The 18,776-nt window shown below is 38.6% G+C and overlaps 1 protein-coding gene across 1 annotated transcript; it reads left to right on the top strand.

The window, feature by feature from the left end:
* Positions 1-944: 944 nt before the first annotated feature.
* Positions 945-17,985, top strand: C1QTNF3 (C1q and TNF related 3). Its single transcript, XM_067545493.1, has 6 exons — positions 945-1,235; positions 6,103-6,214; positions 9,864-10,018; positions 13,430-13,559; positions 15,337-15,436; positions 17,811-17,985. Exons 1-6 carry the CDS (start codon positions 945-947, stop codon positions 17,968-17,970), a joined length of 948 nt encoding a protein of 315 aa, XP_067401594.1. The 3' UTR covers positions 17,971-17,985.
* Positions 17,986-18,776: the final 791 nt, after the last annotated feature.

The raw sequence follows: 18,776 nt of genomic DNA, 5'->3' as shown, positions 1-18,776 counted from the left end.
TTTCCAGTGGATGGTTTCAAAAACTAAAATTAGGTTATTGTGTATGTACATATACTAATTTGGTTCTCTCTTCTTAATATATTTACTTGGCAGTGAACATGTAAAATTTGGTTTGGCAATTGCATTTAGCAAAACATTGGAAACTCGATGGGAAATAAAAATATTGTCTGAGTGGGAGGTTCAAACTACATGCTGAAAAATTGGCGCTTGATCTGAACCTTGAATTCAACCTAGTGTTGCAGACTTGTTTACCCAGTCTCCTTCCACTGTTCATGAACAGACATAGATTTTTTTTTCTTTTATTAGTGAATGAAAAGCATAGTCAGAAATAGACATCAAGTCAGAATCCTGTGCAAAAGTTTCTCTTGTACTTTTGTTTCCTAATTGCTCTTGGATGATTTTTCTGCCTGAACTGATGCAGTCATGTGTGTGAGTTTCTTGGCAAATAAAGAAGATGACTGTGTCTGAAAGATATTTCAGAGTGTGAATTCATAGCCTGTCCATGTCTAATCAAGGAACATAAACCGTTAGCCACATGTTCTCCATTTCTATCACATTTCTTCACACTTAAATGAAAACATGTCCTTCCCCACTCTCAGAAGTGTCACATTTTTAAATGCTCTCAAATAAAAACCATAGGGGTCCATTAAATGTGGTGGCCATTTCCAGCATACAAATCAATTTTCCTTGTGGTAGTGAAGTGGTGAATAATGCTTGGTTTGTTTAAGGAGGCATGACTGATTTTTGGATGAAGGATCCGGTCATTTTGGTTTTTCCATGGTTCTATTTATTGCGCACATACATATAAAACTTGGTACCAGTCTAAGTGTCAAGCTTAAGCGTGGAAAGAGCTGAAAGAACCACATAACTACCGATGCAGCAAAGAGGCTTCTCCTTCTAAAAGACATTTTCTGGACTCTTGAGAAGCTGTTATTTTGAGTAACATGGCAGTGAAGGATTTCATCACCTGGTATCTGCTGGCTTTATTTTTAATTCCATTTTGCCTGTGTCAAGATGAATTCATGGAGGTGAGCAGAAGATCTAATAAAGCGGTGGCCAAAGTATTGCAAAGTCACCACCAGACTGGCCATAAAGGTTCCAGCAGCAGGGAAATATTGAAACAGCGGAGTCAACTTATAGAGTCGACTATTGATGATAATAGCACTTCTACAGACCAAAAAGCCCAGAGACCAGAGGTAGATGATGTAGCACAGACTACCTCAGACAGAGTCCAGGTACTCTGAATTAATCTTCTAAGGATAACTTTGAAATCTGATTTTTCTAAGATTATTAGTGATACATTTGAGAAGAAGTTTATTAATGCTGCTTATTGGTCTGTATGCTACTGGGTTGCTTCACAGAATCTTTTAATGAACTGGTAGAGCCAACAGTGGTGTGCGGGCAATGAGAACATAGCCAGCAGCCCACTGTTCTGGTGAAACTTTGATCTTATGCAGTCAGATATGGTGAGATACAGATTCTCAATTACTGCAGAATATTTTTTCTAGCAGACTAAAGGGTTTATAATATATTTGTTACATTGTTTGCATGTGAAGAAAAATGATGAAATTGGTAAATAGATGATGTTCTGAAGGATACTGTTCAACTGGCAGAAAAAATCCCAGTTTACTTGAAATTTATATATAGAAAAATATATCCTTTTGAGCTTGAAAAAATCATTTAATGAACGAGTGAATATTTGTGACTGTTATCTTTTAAGTAGGGTTTTGGTTTTGTTCTGTTTTTAAATTCTGGCAGTAATATTGAGTTTGAGACCTAAATAGGTATGATATAACATGCTATATGTCTATTTGCTGCCCTTTTTATTTTGGTGAAAAAAACCCTGGAATTAATGCTTCTTAAATTGACTGTAGAGTCTGCTTGTTATTAGGGATCTCTTATTATGCATTTTACATATCATTTTATATATTCTAGTCATTAGCTCCCTGAAAACGGAAAATTACCTCATGTAGTCATATGTAAAATACTGCAATCCAGATTATTTTTTAAAGGGAAAATGTTGAAGGGGATAAATTGAAGTTTTATTGAGCAGTAAACAATATGGAAAGTTTTACATATGCTATGGGCTGAAGCTTTTGTTGTCTACTCTGTTTTACAGCCAGTAAAAATTAGTTTTATTTCCCCTACTGAATGCAAATGACTGAGTCTTTACATTTCAGGTGATAGTATTATATAATTTTTTTTTCAGTCTCAACCCTGGATCCTGAATTCCCAAAGCAGAAAGAGACAGATATGGGATGGATAATAATTATTTCATGACAAGTAGAGATGAGTTTTGATTTTTAGGTAATTGTGATGGGCTTAAGGAACTGAAGCAGATTGAGATATAACAAAACATGACACTAAGTTCAAATGCTGCAACAACATTTCCTACAGTTAAATAGTTACACTGCGTAGCATATACACTTTCTTTGTTACGGAACTGTTCTCCCAGCAAAATCAGGAAAACATATTTCATTTAATTTACATTAAATTGAACTTCTATACATAAACACTGTACCAGTGAGGGTATATTATAATGAGCCTGCTAGTGTTTGTGCGTTCCACTTCCTGCTACTGAATGTAATACTGTGCAACTGTATAGCCTAGACCCAATGCTGCTAATAATTAAAGAAGATTCTCCTTTAGCTCAAGAGCTAGTGGCCTGTGCTTTAAGAATTGCCTTTTAATTTATTTTTTGTGATACATACTTTAATGCAGTTTTGTTACAGTTAACACAAAAGGCCAAATTCAGCCATCTGACATCTAGTGCAATGGAAGTCAATGGTGACTGCCTGTATACCCAATGATAAAATTTGGCACCAAGTATTTAGATGATGTTTACACTTACACCAATGGGACTATTTACTGGGCGAGAGGGACTCAGCCAACTGACACACAGTTGACTTTAGGTCAGTTACACCCACCATTCCTGTGTCTGGAAAAATAATCTCCCAGGGGAAGTGTTGCAAACCCAATTCTTGGCTCACTTAAAATGAGATGGACAATGGGGGTATTCCAGCATGGAATGGCTGATTTCACAGGTCTTTTCCATCACTAGTGTATGTGGATTCTCAGGTAGAGGGGCGCAACGGTGGTTTTAAGATGCTTTTGGGTCCACCCAATTTTGGACTGCTCCAAGGATCCTTGGGGCCCTCAATGTAAAGCAGAGCAGTCAGCAGCTATGTTCCTTTGAGTTGCTTTGCCATTTGCAACAGCTGAGAATCTCTGTAGCTGCATATGCATTGGGGATGTCTTGCCCCGAGAATGTCCCCATTGTCTCCAGCTGTTTTATGCAATGACTGTGCCAGGAGAATTCTTCCCCCAGCTGTTTAAGGAGCTTGTGAGATGACAAAGATGAGCCATAGGGAATGGGCAAATCTCTCCCTATGCTGAATTTTCCACACATATGAGCTGAGTAGCATGATTTCCACAAGCACTGTAGCTGACAATATGTGTGGGACAGATACAGATGCAATCTTCTTCAGAGCAGGACCCATTGTGGAAGGTGTTTGTTTAACTTCTTGTTTTGGACAAAGAAAATTAAACCTTAAAGAAAGCCAGCAGGAAATGGAAAATGTCTGTGTCTCCAGTTATGGTTGGTCCACAGGTTCGAATTAGAAAATATTTGTTGTCTATCTAGTATTAAGAGCTGCCTCCTAAACTGACAGATTTCCTAGCTGTTAATCTAAGAAAATCCAAATGTATAATGTTCAGAAACCTAGCAAGTATCTTCATTCTAATCTCCTGTCTGTCCCAGAAAATGTGTGTGCCAGATGCTTTTCACAAGCTACTGAATTCAATTCATGTTCAGGAAAACAATTACAGGTTTGCCATGGAATAAACTTTATAAGGACTTTGACAAATGGGTCTAAATGAATCTTCAGATCTCATTTCAAAGGTCAGGGTCGCACATTTCCCTACAGAGCCCCTTGTCTGTAAGCAGGGTCTGAGCCCTGACCCGCATCAAAATTAAAGTGACCACTTGCATTTTTACCATTTTAAGTACCCCACATCTCTCACTCTTCCTTTTCCCTCAGCCTCTTCTCTCTACTTCTGGCCTAAGACATGAGGCACCCATAGAATGCTGGAAATGTGACAGAAATTAGTCACACCAGTCCCTTTTTTCCTCTAATCCTGCTCCCTTTATCCACTTTTCTACTTTGCCTTGTTCTTCTTGGTTAATTTGCATATTTAGTGCTATTGATTAAAATTCTATGAATTAGCAAATGAGTCCGTAGTTGGTTTGTAGAATGGAAACAGGAAAACATACACACATAATTCCAAATGGCTCAGGAAGTTATATTTATCATAGAGAAACCTTTCACACTACTGAAATGCAGCCACCTCTCGCATGGGACATAGCAGAGATTTAACACTGCACAGCTACACATAACTGTTGTTGACAGGAAGTGAAAAATATCATCTCCAGCTGAAACTGCAGAGAGAATTTACGTCAACAGATGACAGTTAATCAACCTGAATTTCAGATACTGGCTCTAACACGACTAGTCTTACAAAAATTGCCATGGAATCCTTAATGACCTCAGGAGGTCAGAAGGTCTTCAGAATCATGTATCAGATAGCAGCTTGTTCCCTGGCTCAGTGATAAGGATTGGTTCTGAACTGGGCCAGAGAAAAGAGTTCTACCTACCAAAGTATCACTTCCTGAAGTACTTATTTTATCCTTCATGATCTCCAATCCATACAGGAAAAACTAAGGATTCTGGTGACATAAATTAACTGAGCCAAATTTGTGTCATTTGTCAATTTTGTAACTAGATGGAATTTCTTTCTTACCTCATTGCACATTCATTATTTTTTCCAATATAGGATTAGTCTGTTCGAAGCTATTTTTCAAAAATTCTGATAGACTAGAATAGGATTTGTGTGTTGAGATTGCAAATGAGTTTTGCACTATTTGGAACATCAGCATCAAGTGATAAAGGGAATTGCCAGCTTTTTCTGCAGGTGCTTTGAAATTCATATAATGCACCAAAGTCACCTATTTAAGAACCTGACATGAGCAGGTTGCCCAGTCCACCTATTATATAAGTGGACTTGGGCTGCTATTCTTTAAGTTGTGGATTGAGGGTTTGAGGCTTATTTTCCAGAAAGAAAGAGGAGAAGTTTGACTTCAACTAACTCATCACAATCCTTGCAATTTTACTGAATCAATATGAATGATTATTAGAAAACCACTTGCAATTATGAAATCTACCAGTGCGTGAATGTGAAGCTACCTGAGTAGGCATAACATAAATTGGGATTCCTTTGTGATGAAAAGCTCTATATAAATGTAAGATGTTATCAAGCTTTATTACTACAATAAATGTTACTGTATGTAACTCATGCTAAATATATTTTTGCTGATACATTGTTGCATTCATCATGTGAATAACATATTGTGTAAGATTCCATCATAACACACACAGAGTATAACCAAATGCCCCAAATGTTATCTTTCCATATGAGGTTTAGATTTTCAAATGTGCCTGAGTATTCTTGCACATGCCTGACTCACATCCTCACAACTCCTTCTTTACCCATGCACATCCACTTTTTGTGCATGAATTAGAGTTTGCACGTGTGCTTTCGCACACACGGTTTTGAAAATCTGCTCTCACATTGCTTCAGATTTAGCAGAGTAAGTTCTCCACGTTGAAGCCCAAGGCCCTGATCCTGCAGCTTTTTGCCTGCAGATTAGCATGCCAGCAACCAAGTGCCACTGAAGACAATGAGAATCTATGCAGGCACTGCGGTTTGCCTGCATATAGCAAAATGCATTATTGGGACCCATGTTTAAAAGTTCTGCCATTTTTTAGTTACTTGATCTTATTTATTTAAAAATATCTTTTCAAATGGGGAAACTAATATAAAATGATGTTGTAACTCAAAAACAATGGAAACATTTCAAAACCAACCTCTTTAGGGAGAGACCAGGCATGGAAGATTTCAGCCCCAAAGGAGAGATGTTCAGAAAATTTGTGAGCATGTACAAACAGGGGGCTATAATGAAGACCTTGCTATCAGGATGCATATGTATATATAGCAAATACACTCTATGAATGGTTTATTTAAAACCTATGTTTTTGCACTCAGCCCCCTCAAAGTGGACCTCAACATCCAGATTGCAGTAGCTGCTGCCGTGGAGAATTTGGATTTCGAGGGTATCAGGGGACACCAGGACCTCCAGGGCCTGCTGGGATGCCAGGTAAAACTGAAATTCCAAAGGATTTCAGATCAGTCTAACTGCAGTTTGTGATCTGTTAAAATCAGAGATTGGCCCAAGCAACAGAGCTTGGATCTGGATCAGGATCTGGATCTGGATCCAGATCCAAACTTTCCCATAACCTGAGTGGGGATATTTGAGTCAGGTTTCTATCTAATAAAAACCAATTGCTAATAAAATTAATATCTAATGGATCCACCATTAATGAAAGTGATGTATTTCTTATAGTTTATAAGCTAAATTCTGTTTTTTGTTGTATGAGTGAAACTTCCACTGAAATTAAGGGGATGCACCCTGCGGTGAATATTTGTTTTTTGTTTTCTTTGTTTTGCAAATAATTTGTAAATTTCCAAGACAAAAGCCATTTCTTCCCCAGATGTGCTGCAAACATTTACAGAGGAGGCACACCTACACAGCACTCTCTCATGGAAAACTCACTTTTGTTCTTTCTTTCTTGCCTTTCTTAATGTAAAATAAAAACAGGTTTGACAGACAGAATATGATTTCTCTTGTGCATAGAAAAACACAGCACACTAGTAGGGAGCAGAATTTGGTGCTGTGTTTGTGTGTGTGTGGGAATGAAAAGAGAGGGAGATGTGGAAGGTGAAAGGATGGTGAGGCAGTGGTTTAGGTTTAATTTAGCAATTCTCTTTATTAATTTGAAAATGATGATTTATAACACAATTCTGATAATGTAGGAGTGTGTCACAGTCTGGGTAGTTTGCCTCAGCAGCCTGGCTTTTTTTTTTAATTACTCATTCACTACTTTCTTTCTTTCTGTCTCTTTCTACATGTTGCTGACAGTAACTCTGATTCTGGTATCCTCATTAAAGTAGATCAGAAAATCTTTCTTTGAGCTGGTTGTTGATATTCTGGTGGTAGCAGTTTCCAGTAATGGTGAGGTGTGTGACATACTGTGCTGTATAAAATGTTTAAATAAGCAGCTTTGGCTGGCAAAAATGTAAAAAAAAAAAAAAAACCCAGCATGTTACTTTGACATTTTTTGGCATGAGCCTGTTGTAAATAAGATTTATTATGTGAATCAGCCATCAATCCTTTACTCTACATAAATACTACATAACTCTACAGACATGTACAGGGGAAATGTCGTGGTGAGACTTGTCATACAAAAATGTAACTTTTTATTTAGGGAAAGTAAAGTTGTAAGTATTTGGCAGCTTAGAAAATGGTATCATGTTTTGCATTACACCCTCCACACCACCCCGCTTAACAGTGCAAGTCAGTATACGGGAAATACATGAGATTGTATTTTGCCATATGGGGACCTATTTCTTTCCTTGTCCAATGTGAAGCTACAACTTGGCCAAATTCAGTGCTGATTTACAGACTATTTACACCAGTTAAATCAGTGTGGTAGCATGATAATAGCACAGAATTTGACCATTTGGCTCCTGCGGGGGCTGAACCTATATGACTAAAGGAAGACCCTATGGGGTCAGATTCAGTGCTGATCTACAACACATCCTATGCAATCCTAACTGGAGTAAATGGGTCTGTGCTGGTGGTTCACACAGCCTTAGCCACTGTTAGCACAGAACTTCAAGTGCAAATATTTGATTCATACATTAATTAAATTAATTGGAAAAGGATGGTCCAGTTGTTCAGGTGCTATAGTGGGACTTGGGAGACATAGGTTCAAATCTCTGTTCCATCAGGCTTCCTTTGTGACCTTGGGCAAATCAGTTATTTGCTCTGTGTTTCAGTTCCCCATATGTAGAATGGAGATAATAATATGTCCCTGCCTCACAGAGGTATTATGAGGATAATTATACTAAAGATTGTGATTTGCTCAGATATTACAGCAATAAGGCCACATAAGTACCTTACTGACATTAAAGGACAGTGCTCTATGCAGTGTTGTTGTAGCCATGTTGGTCCCCAGATATAAGAGAGGCAAGGTGGGTGAGGTAATATCTTTTACTAGACCAACTTCTGTTGGTGAGAGAGCCAAGTTTTCAAGCTCTTCTTCAGGTCTGGGAAACAAGTGTCACAGCTAAATAGAAAGTGGAACAAATTGTTTAGCATAAGTAATTGTCATATATTTTAAGGGACCATTCAAAACACCTTTCCAGTCTTAGAGGGGAAAGGAGAGGGGGAAAAAGCTGGTGTGTGTGTGTGTGTGTTTGTGTGTGGGGGGTGTTAGTGGGTCATAGCTTGTTGCAATAAACCATAAATCCGGTGTCTCTATTCAGTCCATGATTTTAATATATAACAAAGTTATGAATTTAAGCTCCCAGGGTCATCATTTGAAGGTGATGTGCAGATGTCATGAACCCTGGTCTACAGGGCTCTCAGGATCTAGTAAATGCCAACCTGCCAGCCAGTGATGTACTAATAGATGTCAGAATAGAAGCTGAACTCGGTCAGAAGACTCCAGTCCTGGGATCTGATTGGTGGAACACTGGCGGGTCCTGGTTGGTGCCTAGTTTTTATTTAAACCAATCACAGGAACAGGAAGTTGTCTGTACAACTGGATTTCCCCTGCTTTAGGACTGCTTCTCCAGCAATACCTGCTCCTGCAACTGACCTCCTGGTAACCTGCCTGACACTAGACTGTTGGTTTTGCCCTCTGGCCTGTCTGATCTCCTGATCTCTGATCTGGCCTGACTCCTGCTCTTACCATTAGGTTAGATTGCTCAATGTCCTGGTTGTGACAGCAGGTTTCTTTTTAGGATAAAAGACTGAGAGGTCAAATATATAGTGATTGTTTTGTGAAAAGTGTTCATTTGCAGGTGATAGGGCGCTTTTTGTCTTGCAGTTCTTGTTCAGTTGCCACAGATGGTTGCTCAGTATACCAGCAATTTCTCAAGCAAATGCTGGGAAGTGTAAGTAATATGACAAATACCGCAGTAGCTGCTTATGTAAGGAGGACTGTTATAATTTTCAAATTGAACCAGCAAAATTTCATCATGGATCCTTTGCCTTTTCCTACCCTTATATAAAGTAATATAAGCAGCTTCTTCAAACCAAACTAGTCACCCATAGCCTGAAACATAGACAGAATTGGCTGCACTAGCTGGCCTGTGGAAAAGCTCCCCAAAGACTAAGTCATTCTTTGCCCAAATCAGTTCTGATTGTGCAGATGCATTTGAAGGCGGCTAGTAAGCTGCTTTTCAGGGTTGCTTAGAGGAAAAACCCAACTGTTCAAACAGCAAGTCTTTATTCAAAGGGAAAATCAAAACAAATCTAAACTATTCAGTGTACTCAACTACCAAACCACCTTTACTTTTGAGAGCCCTGAAATGCTCTGTTCACTAGCTGTCTCCAGATCCTCTACTATTAAGAGCTACCATTAAAATCAGGCAATGGTCTGAGAAGTCTGCAGTTTTATAAACCAGCACCTAGGTCACATGATCTTTATTCCTCAAAGGTATTTGCACTTTTTTTTATAACGTTCCCCCCCACCAAAATCCGAAACCCTCTTAAATCCACCATCTTAGCCCCATTCTTTATTCCCTGGCATCTCAATATGAGTCTTCGTGTATTGAAAAGAGGTTTTGTTTTATAGAGTGGGCATGGGAAGGGAAGCACCCTATCACAGAAATGATTTTTTATATATAAGAGAGAGAGAAATTATTTGAACTGACCAGAAAGCTTTGATTATTTAAAGGAAACCATGGAAACAATGGAAATAATGGAGCACCTGGCAGTGAAGGAGCCAAAGGTGACAAAGGAGACAAAGGAGACCTGGGACCAAGGGGAGATCGTGGTCATCATGGACCAAAAGGAGAGAAAGGTTACCCTGGGATTCCACCAGAGCTTCAGGTACAAAGGCTTTAGCATGTGTTTTACAATGTAGTTTTCCCCTCTCAAAGACAGCACCCAATTACCCTAATACAGTTATATATCAAACCCACATATAATTGAACAACAAAAAATATGGTGTAATACACACACTATTTGTCATTATTGAGAAACATGTCCTGCAAGTATTGCCAGAGTCATCCTGAAAAAGAGTGTTGTCAGGTCAGAATAAAGATATATCTTTATTGTTAAAAGCTAGCAGAGAAATGTTTTCTTGGACAGAGGATAAACCCCTCAAACTGGAATACCTATTTATTGCCTGTTTTCAGGTAATTTGCACATGATAAAAGAACAATAAATGATACAATCACATTTTGTATAAACATGCATCCATATCGGTGCACTTTCTGGTTCATGTTAAAAAACAAACGAACAAACAAAAAAAACCCAAGAGGCACGAGGGCCCAGATTTTACAGTTCTTTAGATGGCTGCTCCAGTCAGTGTGGCAAGGCGTAAGGGAGAGCTATTTAAAGGTATTTAAATGCCTAAAGATGCAGTGTTACCCCTAATGGGATTATCAAAAGCATCTAGGCACTTCTGAAAATCCCACTAATCAACCTATCTGCATCTTTAGGCTTCTAAATAGTCCTAAAAATTTGGTCCTAGGTGACTTAGATGACTCAGTCCATTTTCAAAAGTAATTAGGAGCCTGAGTTCTTGTCTGTATGGAAAATTAGCACATGGCAAATTGGAGTGTAAATCTGCAGTGCACAAGATTTAGGGCTTATCTAAATAGTGAGTTAGTGCCCAGCAAGCTGGGGTGTAAATCTAGAATGAGTAGCGTGCCGTCTGTGTGGACTCTGTTGCTGCACACTAAAAGTTCTCTAGCACACCGTCCTACTTCTGGAGTAGATCAAAGTGCACTAGGGACTTTTAGCATGCAGTAGCAGAATCCACACACATAGTTAGTGGACGGCACGCTAGTCATTCTAGATTTACACCCCAGCTTGCTGTGCACTGACTCACCATCTAGACAAGCCCCAAGTCTTGTTGAAAGTCAATGGGACTTAGGAGCCTAAGAACCTAAATCACTTTTGAAAATTGGGCATCACTATCTAAATCACCTAGGCCTTGCAGCACTCAATGGAGCAATGTCTAAATTCCTTTAAAAAGCTGGGCCTAGGTGCCTTAAGAGCATCCAACATCTTTATGATCCAGTATCACCAGCACTGGGTCCTGCAGCATGGCCAGCACAAGCGCTGTGCACTACTGAAGGAGCTAAGTAGAACGTACAAATGGACCCAAACACTTCTTAACTTTGGGAAAAAAATGAATTTAGACCCAAACTTTGTAATTTGGGCTGTCTTTATTTCAAAGTTATGGTTCTACAACAACCATAACTCAATTACATTTTTGCATACACATAAAAGACATGAAAATTAACTGCAAATACACCCATACAAATTGCTACATATGTGCAGTGTGGTGGCAATAACTTTGAATTTCCTGATATTCTGTATAATTAAATTCTCAATTATAATGTGGCACCAAGATAGAGTTCTTGTATTGAATAAAATGCAGCTTGAAAGAGTTTTTTCAGAACTAATTGATATTTGTAATGCAGCAAAGTATCTGGAGAATGCTTATAAAAATCATTAGTTGGGAGGAATTTTATGGCTTGAAAAACATGCTTGTTACAATTATTTCCCTTACGGATATTTTTCTAACTTTGAAGTTAGCTATCAGATCCATTCCTAATGTATATGTTTGGGTGATAATTAAAAAAATTGCTGAATAATACAGGGTCATATCATGCTATCAGTTTTTAAGTAGAATTTTCCCATTGTTTATAACATAGTTTTGCTTGAAAAGTATCAACCCAATATAGGCTAAAAGTTTCTAAAACTAGATTCTGCTTTGGAATGTTAGAGGAGGTCTGGCGAGAAAGGAAGAATGTTCCTATGTATAATGCTTTTAAAACCAGGACTATTTTAAAAAAGAATGGATCCATTCTGATCTGTTAAGTTGAAATGAGATGAGGTGGAAGAAGCATATTTTTTACTTTTCTGGTTAACTCCAGAAGAACAGATTGGAGCTGACTAGAATTTCAAATGGTATTTGGACAAAAATTAATCCATTGCATAAAATTATCACTGCAACTACTTCACATCAATGCATCAGCTTAACTAAGTTCAATTTTATCAGCTTTCCTCTCTAACAAATGCGTGCAGGAAAAGGGAGATCAGCCCAGACTGGAACCTCAAGTCTGAACCTATTTGAATTTCTGGTGGGTGTCTTAGGATTTCAGTCACAGGATCTGAACCTACTTCTATGGTTTTGATTCTGAAGGGATCTTTTTTCTGGTTCTAGTTCAGCCAAAATCTCATTAAAATAGCCATTCCCATGAAACTTAATGATAATAATAAATACTTAACACTTATCTATAAATCTCAAAGCACTTCACAGAAACTGAGACACAGAAAGTAAGTGTTTTGCCCAGTCATACAGCAAGTTTGTGACCTTCTAGAACCCAGGTCTCCTGACACTCAGTCCTATGCCCAGTCCACTGTACCGAGCTGCCTTGAGATTAGAAGCTAAGAGATGGCCCATTTCCCTGCCTAGGCAAACTGGTTTTCTACAGGACATTTTCTAGTATTTTGTTCAGTGTAGTTTTACATTTCCTAAATGAGGGGACATTCACCACTTAGCTTGGAACGTTCTTCCACAGCCTAATATAGCTCACTGTCAAGAAGTTTCTCCTGATGGTCAATCTAATTTTTCCCATTCTTAGTTTCATCCTATTATGTCCATCCCAGCAGCCTGAGCTGGCATGTCAAAGAAATTTGGAGCAGATGGTAGAGAATGGGAAAGTTGAATCTTGGACATTGCAGCTTGAGAGGCCCTAATCACATGGCCTCAGAATTGTTTAAGCCATCTCTGATAGTAGCTGGAAAGACACGATAATGTGTACGGGGTTTACTAAGCCTTATTTACTGCTAACATTGAGTTAAAAGCAGTAACTGAATTAAATGGAGTTGAGGAACCTACTCAAGCCACTGTTGTCATTTTTATGCTAAAATACCATACATTACATTATAGCTTTTCTATCACATTGCTCTAAGATTTTAAAATAAAAGTTAAATCTAAAACTAAGACCCTAACCTGCAAACACTTATCCACATGTGCTTAACTTCACACACACAAACATGAATAGTTCCATTGAAGTTAAGGAGCCTAGTCCTCCTGCAATTTAATTCAATAGGAGTTTTGTTACTGGGACTTAATGGCAGTTGGATCAGACCCTAAAAGAACATCTTTGTAAGGAAAATAAATATACTGCAAATGTCAGAAAAAAGCCTGTAGCTCATGTTTTTATATTTTTCCTTTTCCTGCTCATTAACACTGGTTCAATAAGGCCTATATTTTTATAGATTGCATTCATGGCTTCTATGGCAACTCATTTCAGCAACCAGAACAGTGGGATAATCTTCAGTAGTGTTGAAACCAATGTTGGAAACTTCTTTGATGTTATGACTGGTAGATTTGGTGCCCCAGTGAACGGTGAGTATTTATGAAGCAAAGTAGTAAATGGCAATCAAATGTTGATTAAAGGACAAACCTGGTCCCATTAAAATGAAAGGAAGTTTAGCTATTGACTTCAATAGGACTAGGATTTAGCTCCCAGTACTCCTGGCTTCGCCATACTTTGGAGAAGTTAGAATTGAAGACAAAGTTGAGGGAACATTAAGTAGTTCTTTCTCAAATAAGACCAACTGTTCTTTGTCTTCAAGATTAGAATAACAATGAGGTGAGTTTTTAAAACATGACTTTGGAGTTCATATACTGCGAAAGAGTATAGCCTTAGAGACTGGAGCCTCTTTTTATCTACAGAACAAGTATAGCATAGGTGGGTGGCAGTGCAAATTTTAACACACTGTACTGGCAAAGTGTTCGCACCTGACGTGGAAGGACCATTTTTTAAGGATAAGCAGGTCATTTGATCTCTGTGCCTGGTTCTTCTTTACACTGAGGCCTTGTCTAAACACAAAAGTTGTACTGCTTTAATTATACTTTAAAGTGGGCGCAAATCACATTTCCACTCACTGTATGACTCCTTTACACTGCCAGAGCAGCAAAAAGTAGCTGTAGTGTCCATGAGAATCAGGCTCTCTGCCTGTTTTGGCTCTGATCCCACAGACACTTAAGCACATGTGTAACTTTACTCATAACAGGGTCCCTTAGAGGTTAATGGAGCTAGTTGTGTGAGTAAAGTTATGCACCTACTTAAGTGTTTGCAGGATCAAGTCCTTAATCCTTAACTTCTTTTCTAAGACTGTACCGTGATGTCAGTCGTGATGGTTCCTGTAAATACCTGTCTCCCTCACAAATGGTAGGAGATCATACATGCAAATCACAAAAATATGGGAATGATGATTCATGACTGATGATAGTGATTCAGGAATTATTTCTGATGAAGATATGATGAAGAATTTGAAAGTTCTTTGGGTCATTTTGCAACTTCCTTCAAATTGCTGAATGAAAACAAAATGTACACTACAGGACAGATGGAATCTACCATCCACACAGGCAGATGATAGCCTTGATTTGTGTGTGATCTAACTTTTCCAGGTCAGGCCCATGATTCTGCAGCCATCTCTGCACAGGCTCAGAGGTCAGCCCAAACAGCACTCATTGCAAGATCAGAGCCATAGTCTGTAAAGTGCCACATATAGTAATTTATCTTCCAGGCCATGTAGCTTATTATTGTTGTTGCTTATTTATATCAAAATCGCATCCACAATATAGCTAGGTACTTTCAAACACAGAAAAAAGATACAATTTTTGCCCAGAAGAGCTAAAATCTAAAAAAGACAAAGGGTGAGATAAAAGGGACACAGCACACAAAGTGATCAGGGTGATTTTTGCCATGTGTCATGTTTGTCTATATGCTTAAAAAGGATATTGTGGAGACTGAGTTGAGCAGAGGGGAAGGCAATGAGTTGATAGAAGCAAGAAAGTAGGAAAAGGAAAGGGGATGGGGAGGTCACTGGAATTAGCAATTTCCTTCTCCATCTGGGAGGGAAGACTTTTCCATTTTCAAGTGAATTTATTTATTTGGAACTTGAATTCAACGATCCTCTGTTCCTCAGGGGAAAATAACTTGATTTAATCAAATTTAGGTCTGGCTGAAGTCAAAGGGAAATCTCCCATTGACTTCACTGAGGCCCGGATTTGGCAAAATCTACTCTTTTCTAACTAACAAACACATCTATGGAATGTATCCTACTACCTACCTATATAAAACGCACATGCATGTTGCACATGATATCTTTTTCAGGGGTATATTTCTTCACCTTCAGTATGATGAAACATGAGGATGTGGAGGAAGTGTATGTATATCTCATGCACAATGGTAATACTGTCTTCAGCTTATATAGGTAAGTTGAGAGGTGTGTGATCTTTACCACAATAGACTGTTACATTAAAGAAAGATGACATTTCAGCTACTGTGCTGTGGGTTAGTAAGAAGGCTAAGTGCTGAACTTAATGTCATTGTATCACAGGGTGGCCCAGTCACTACCTGGTATGCCGCACTGGCTGGCCTGTTTTTTGGTCTCTTACCCAAACACATATCAGGTTGCTACAATTTCATCACGTGTGTATTTATTCTTCCCTTGCAAAGTAGAATAGAGCATATTGCAGGCTTATAGCAGGAGGAGATTTCCAGCCTTCTCTTCTCAGCCTAGGCTGGCTCTCTGAACTTCCCTTGGTTGCCTGTCCTCCCACTTATATCCTCCCAATTTCTGAGCCCATTGCCTTATTAGCCCAGCAATTGCCACCCAAGTGTCAGTAATCCTCAACAGAAACTGATTAATTGGCTTCAATTAAACCTTCACTCTTCCCAGTGCTGCAGCAACCTCAGGGACAGATTTTGAATTCTTTATTTTACTCATGTGATCAGGAATTGGAAGCCCTTGGCTGTATCTGAAAGAACAGACTTTGAACCCAGTCACTTGCTCATCATAGGGTTAGGAATTTGTAGATAGTTGGATGGGTGAGAAATGGAGGGATCCTTCTGTGATGCTTCCCAGGGTTATCCAGGTTTGTGAGTCACTTTGTTTCCCCTCTTCCTCCAGTGATGGGAAGATTTGCTTGTGCTGAATTGAATCATAGAATTGTAGGACTGGAAGGGACCTCAAGAAGTCTTCTAGTTCAGTCCCCTGAACTTATGGCAAGATCAAGCATTATCTAAACCATTCCTGACAGGTGTCTGTATAACCTGCTCTTAAAAATCTGCAATGATGGAGATTCCACAACCTCCCTAAGAAACCTATTCCAGTGCTTAATTACCCTGACAGTTAGGAAGTTTTTCTTAATGTCCATCCTAAATTGCCGTTGCTGCAGTTTAAGCCCATTGCTTCTTGTCCTATCCTGAGCAGTTAAGGAGAACAATTTTTCTCCTCTTCCTTGTAACAACCTGTTATGTACTTGAACACTGTTATCATGTCCCCTCTCAGTCTTCTATTCTCCAGACTAAACCAACCCAATTTTTTTCAATCTTTATTATAGGTCATGTTTTCTAAGCCTTTAATCATTTTTTTTTTTTGCTCTTCTCTGGACTTTCTCCAATTTGCCTACATCTTTCCTCACACAATACTCCAGTTGAGGCCTAATCAGTGCGGAGTAGAGTGGAAGAATTATTTCTCATGTCTTGCTTGCAACATTCCTGCTAATGCATCCTAGAATGTTTGCTCTTTTTTGCAAAAGTGTTACACTGTTGATTCATGTTTAGCTTGTAATACACTATGATCCCTAGATCCCTTTCTATGGTACTCTTTCCTATGGAGTCATTTCCCATTTTGTATGTGTGCAGCCCTTACTTTGCCTTTCAGGTAACAATAAATGCACCCCAATCCCTGAGCACCCTTTAAGCATTCCTTTGTAGTATCCAGTCCTTAACCACAGGACACTCACAGAAATTACCAGGTAAGCTGTCCTCAAAGGACAGTGCACACGTCATCTTGTTTAATTCAACTGAGAATCAGCTCCAATATAACATCACAGCACTGAGATAGGCTTATAGTGAAAGCAATACATTGTTTGTCATACGTTTATTATCAAAGGCTAAGATTTAAGAGTAATGATAATTGAAACAGAGAAGGTTACATATAAAACAAAAACATAAAACAAAAATCTGGGCCTACACTTATCAATGATTACCTTTCCTATTTAATGAATCCTTTGAGGGAAATCTACTTCAGTCTTTTGCAGAGCTAGCTGGTTTTTAGTCAAACCAGGATCCAAGCATTCATGAACCTCCCCTTCTTTTCAATGGCTTTTTTTAGGGAATGGTTACCAAAATGTCACCTTGTTGCTGTTACAGAACAGTGAATGCTTTGCTAGCTAATAATACTTGTGGCCTGAAAAACACATAGAAACAGGACATAATGAGAAATCCATTGGGGATGAGAAATGAGTTGAGGAGGAATGAGTGGGTTTCTATTTAAAATGATAAACTCCCTTGTCATGGGTGTCATAGGAAAATCCATAAGGAAAACTTTCAGAATTAAAAAAAAAAAGTATGCAGTTAAATATGTGGCAAAATTTGACTAGTAAATCAAACATGACTTGAAAAATTACTATGATTTTCAAGTCAAATCAAAGGAAACCAATACTGAGGCAGCAGCCTGTGATGAGATTTTATTCTGAACAAAACAATGTGTTTTCTAGGCTTAGCGTTTTATTTTAGGTGACTTGCTTGATCACTTTTGACAAAAGAAAAGTAACTGTTTGTAAAATATTCATTCTTAGCTATGAATCAAAAGGAAAAGCCGACACATCAGGAAACAGTGCAGTGCTCAAACTTGCCAAGGGAGATGAAGTCTGGCTGCGAATGGGGAATGGAGCACTCCATGGAGATCATCAGCGCTTCTCCACCTTTGCTGGGTTTCTTCTTTTTGAAACAAAGTAAAAAAAAGAAAAAAGAAAGAAAAAAGGTGCACTTTTAGGCGGCTTTTTTTTTAGAACCGGTATTTATTTTCTGGTCTGTGGCATAACATTACAACGTGTTAAGATCAGGAAGACTTGTCCTGATGAGTTATGTTGGTATTCATGTATCAAAGGTGCTGAATGCATTGGATAGGTGATAAAGATGTAGTTTGTCTGAAGGTACATTGTCACCTGGTTGCACGAAATGGACCATTAAATGTTGCCATTGGGGGAGCAAGAAAAAGGGGGGAGGGAAGGGGAGAAAGGGTTTTAAAGAAATGATTTAGAAAGGGATTTGGGCAGTTTGACCCAAATTTGGTGTATAGATAGATTTTGTTGAGTACATCAGGAACTGTACATTCCTTGATTCATAGTCCTTTATTCATTCATTTATTCAGTCCTCTGTGGAAACTGGTTGTGAATAACTAAGTCAGCTCAGCTTCAGATGAGAGGGGACTTAGCGGAACAGGCTTATACTGGATTAGGAAAACTTTACAAATAGAAAAAAAATGTGAAAAATAAACATATTTGGGATTCAGGTGATTGCACCACCCTCTTGAACCTTTTTAAGGTGAGCTTGGTGACTTTAGCACAGTTTTCTAGTACAGATTTACCTCCTTCAGAAAAAAACAATGCAATGGTAGCATTTCTTGGCTTAAGAGCAGCTCAAGGCAGAGGTTCTTTGGCCTGTGATTTGCAGGAGGCCAGACAAGATGCTCATAATGGTCCTTTCTGGCCTTCCAATCTATGAAACCTGTACATATGGCCAGAGAGGTTTGAAATGTTCAA

Source organism: Emydura macquarii, unplaced genomic scaffold (assembly GCF_026122565.2).
Source record: "Emydura macquarii macquarii isolate MOO-44397 ecotype Brisbane River unplaced genomic scaffold, CSIRO-AGI_Emac_v2 contig_1045, whole genome shotgun sequence".
Taxonomy (NCBI): Eukaryota; Metazoa; Chordata; order Testudines; family Chelidae; genus Emydura; species Emydura macquarii.
This window is presented reverse-complemented; position numbering and strand designations above follow the sequence as displayed.

Coding starts and splice junctions, on each gene's coding strand:
- C1QTNF3 (XM_067545493.1), top strand. CDS start 945: ATGGCAGTGAAGGATTTCATCACCTGGTATCTGCTGGCTTTATTTTTA. Junction 1,236..6,102: donor CTACCTCAGACAGAGTCCAG/GTACTCTGAATT, acceptor TTTTGCACTCAG/CCCCCTCAAAGTGGACCTCA. Junction 6,215..9,863: donor AGGGCCTGCTGGGATGCCAG/GTAAAACTGAAA, acceptor GATTATTTAAAG/GAAACCATGGAAACAATGGA.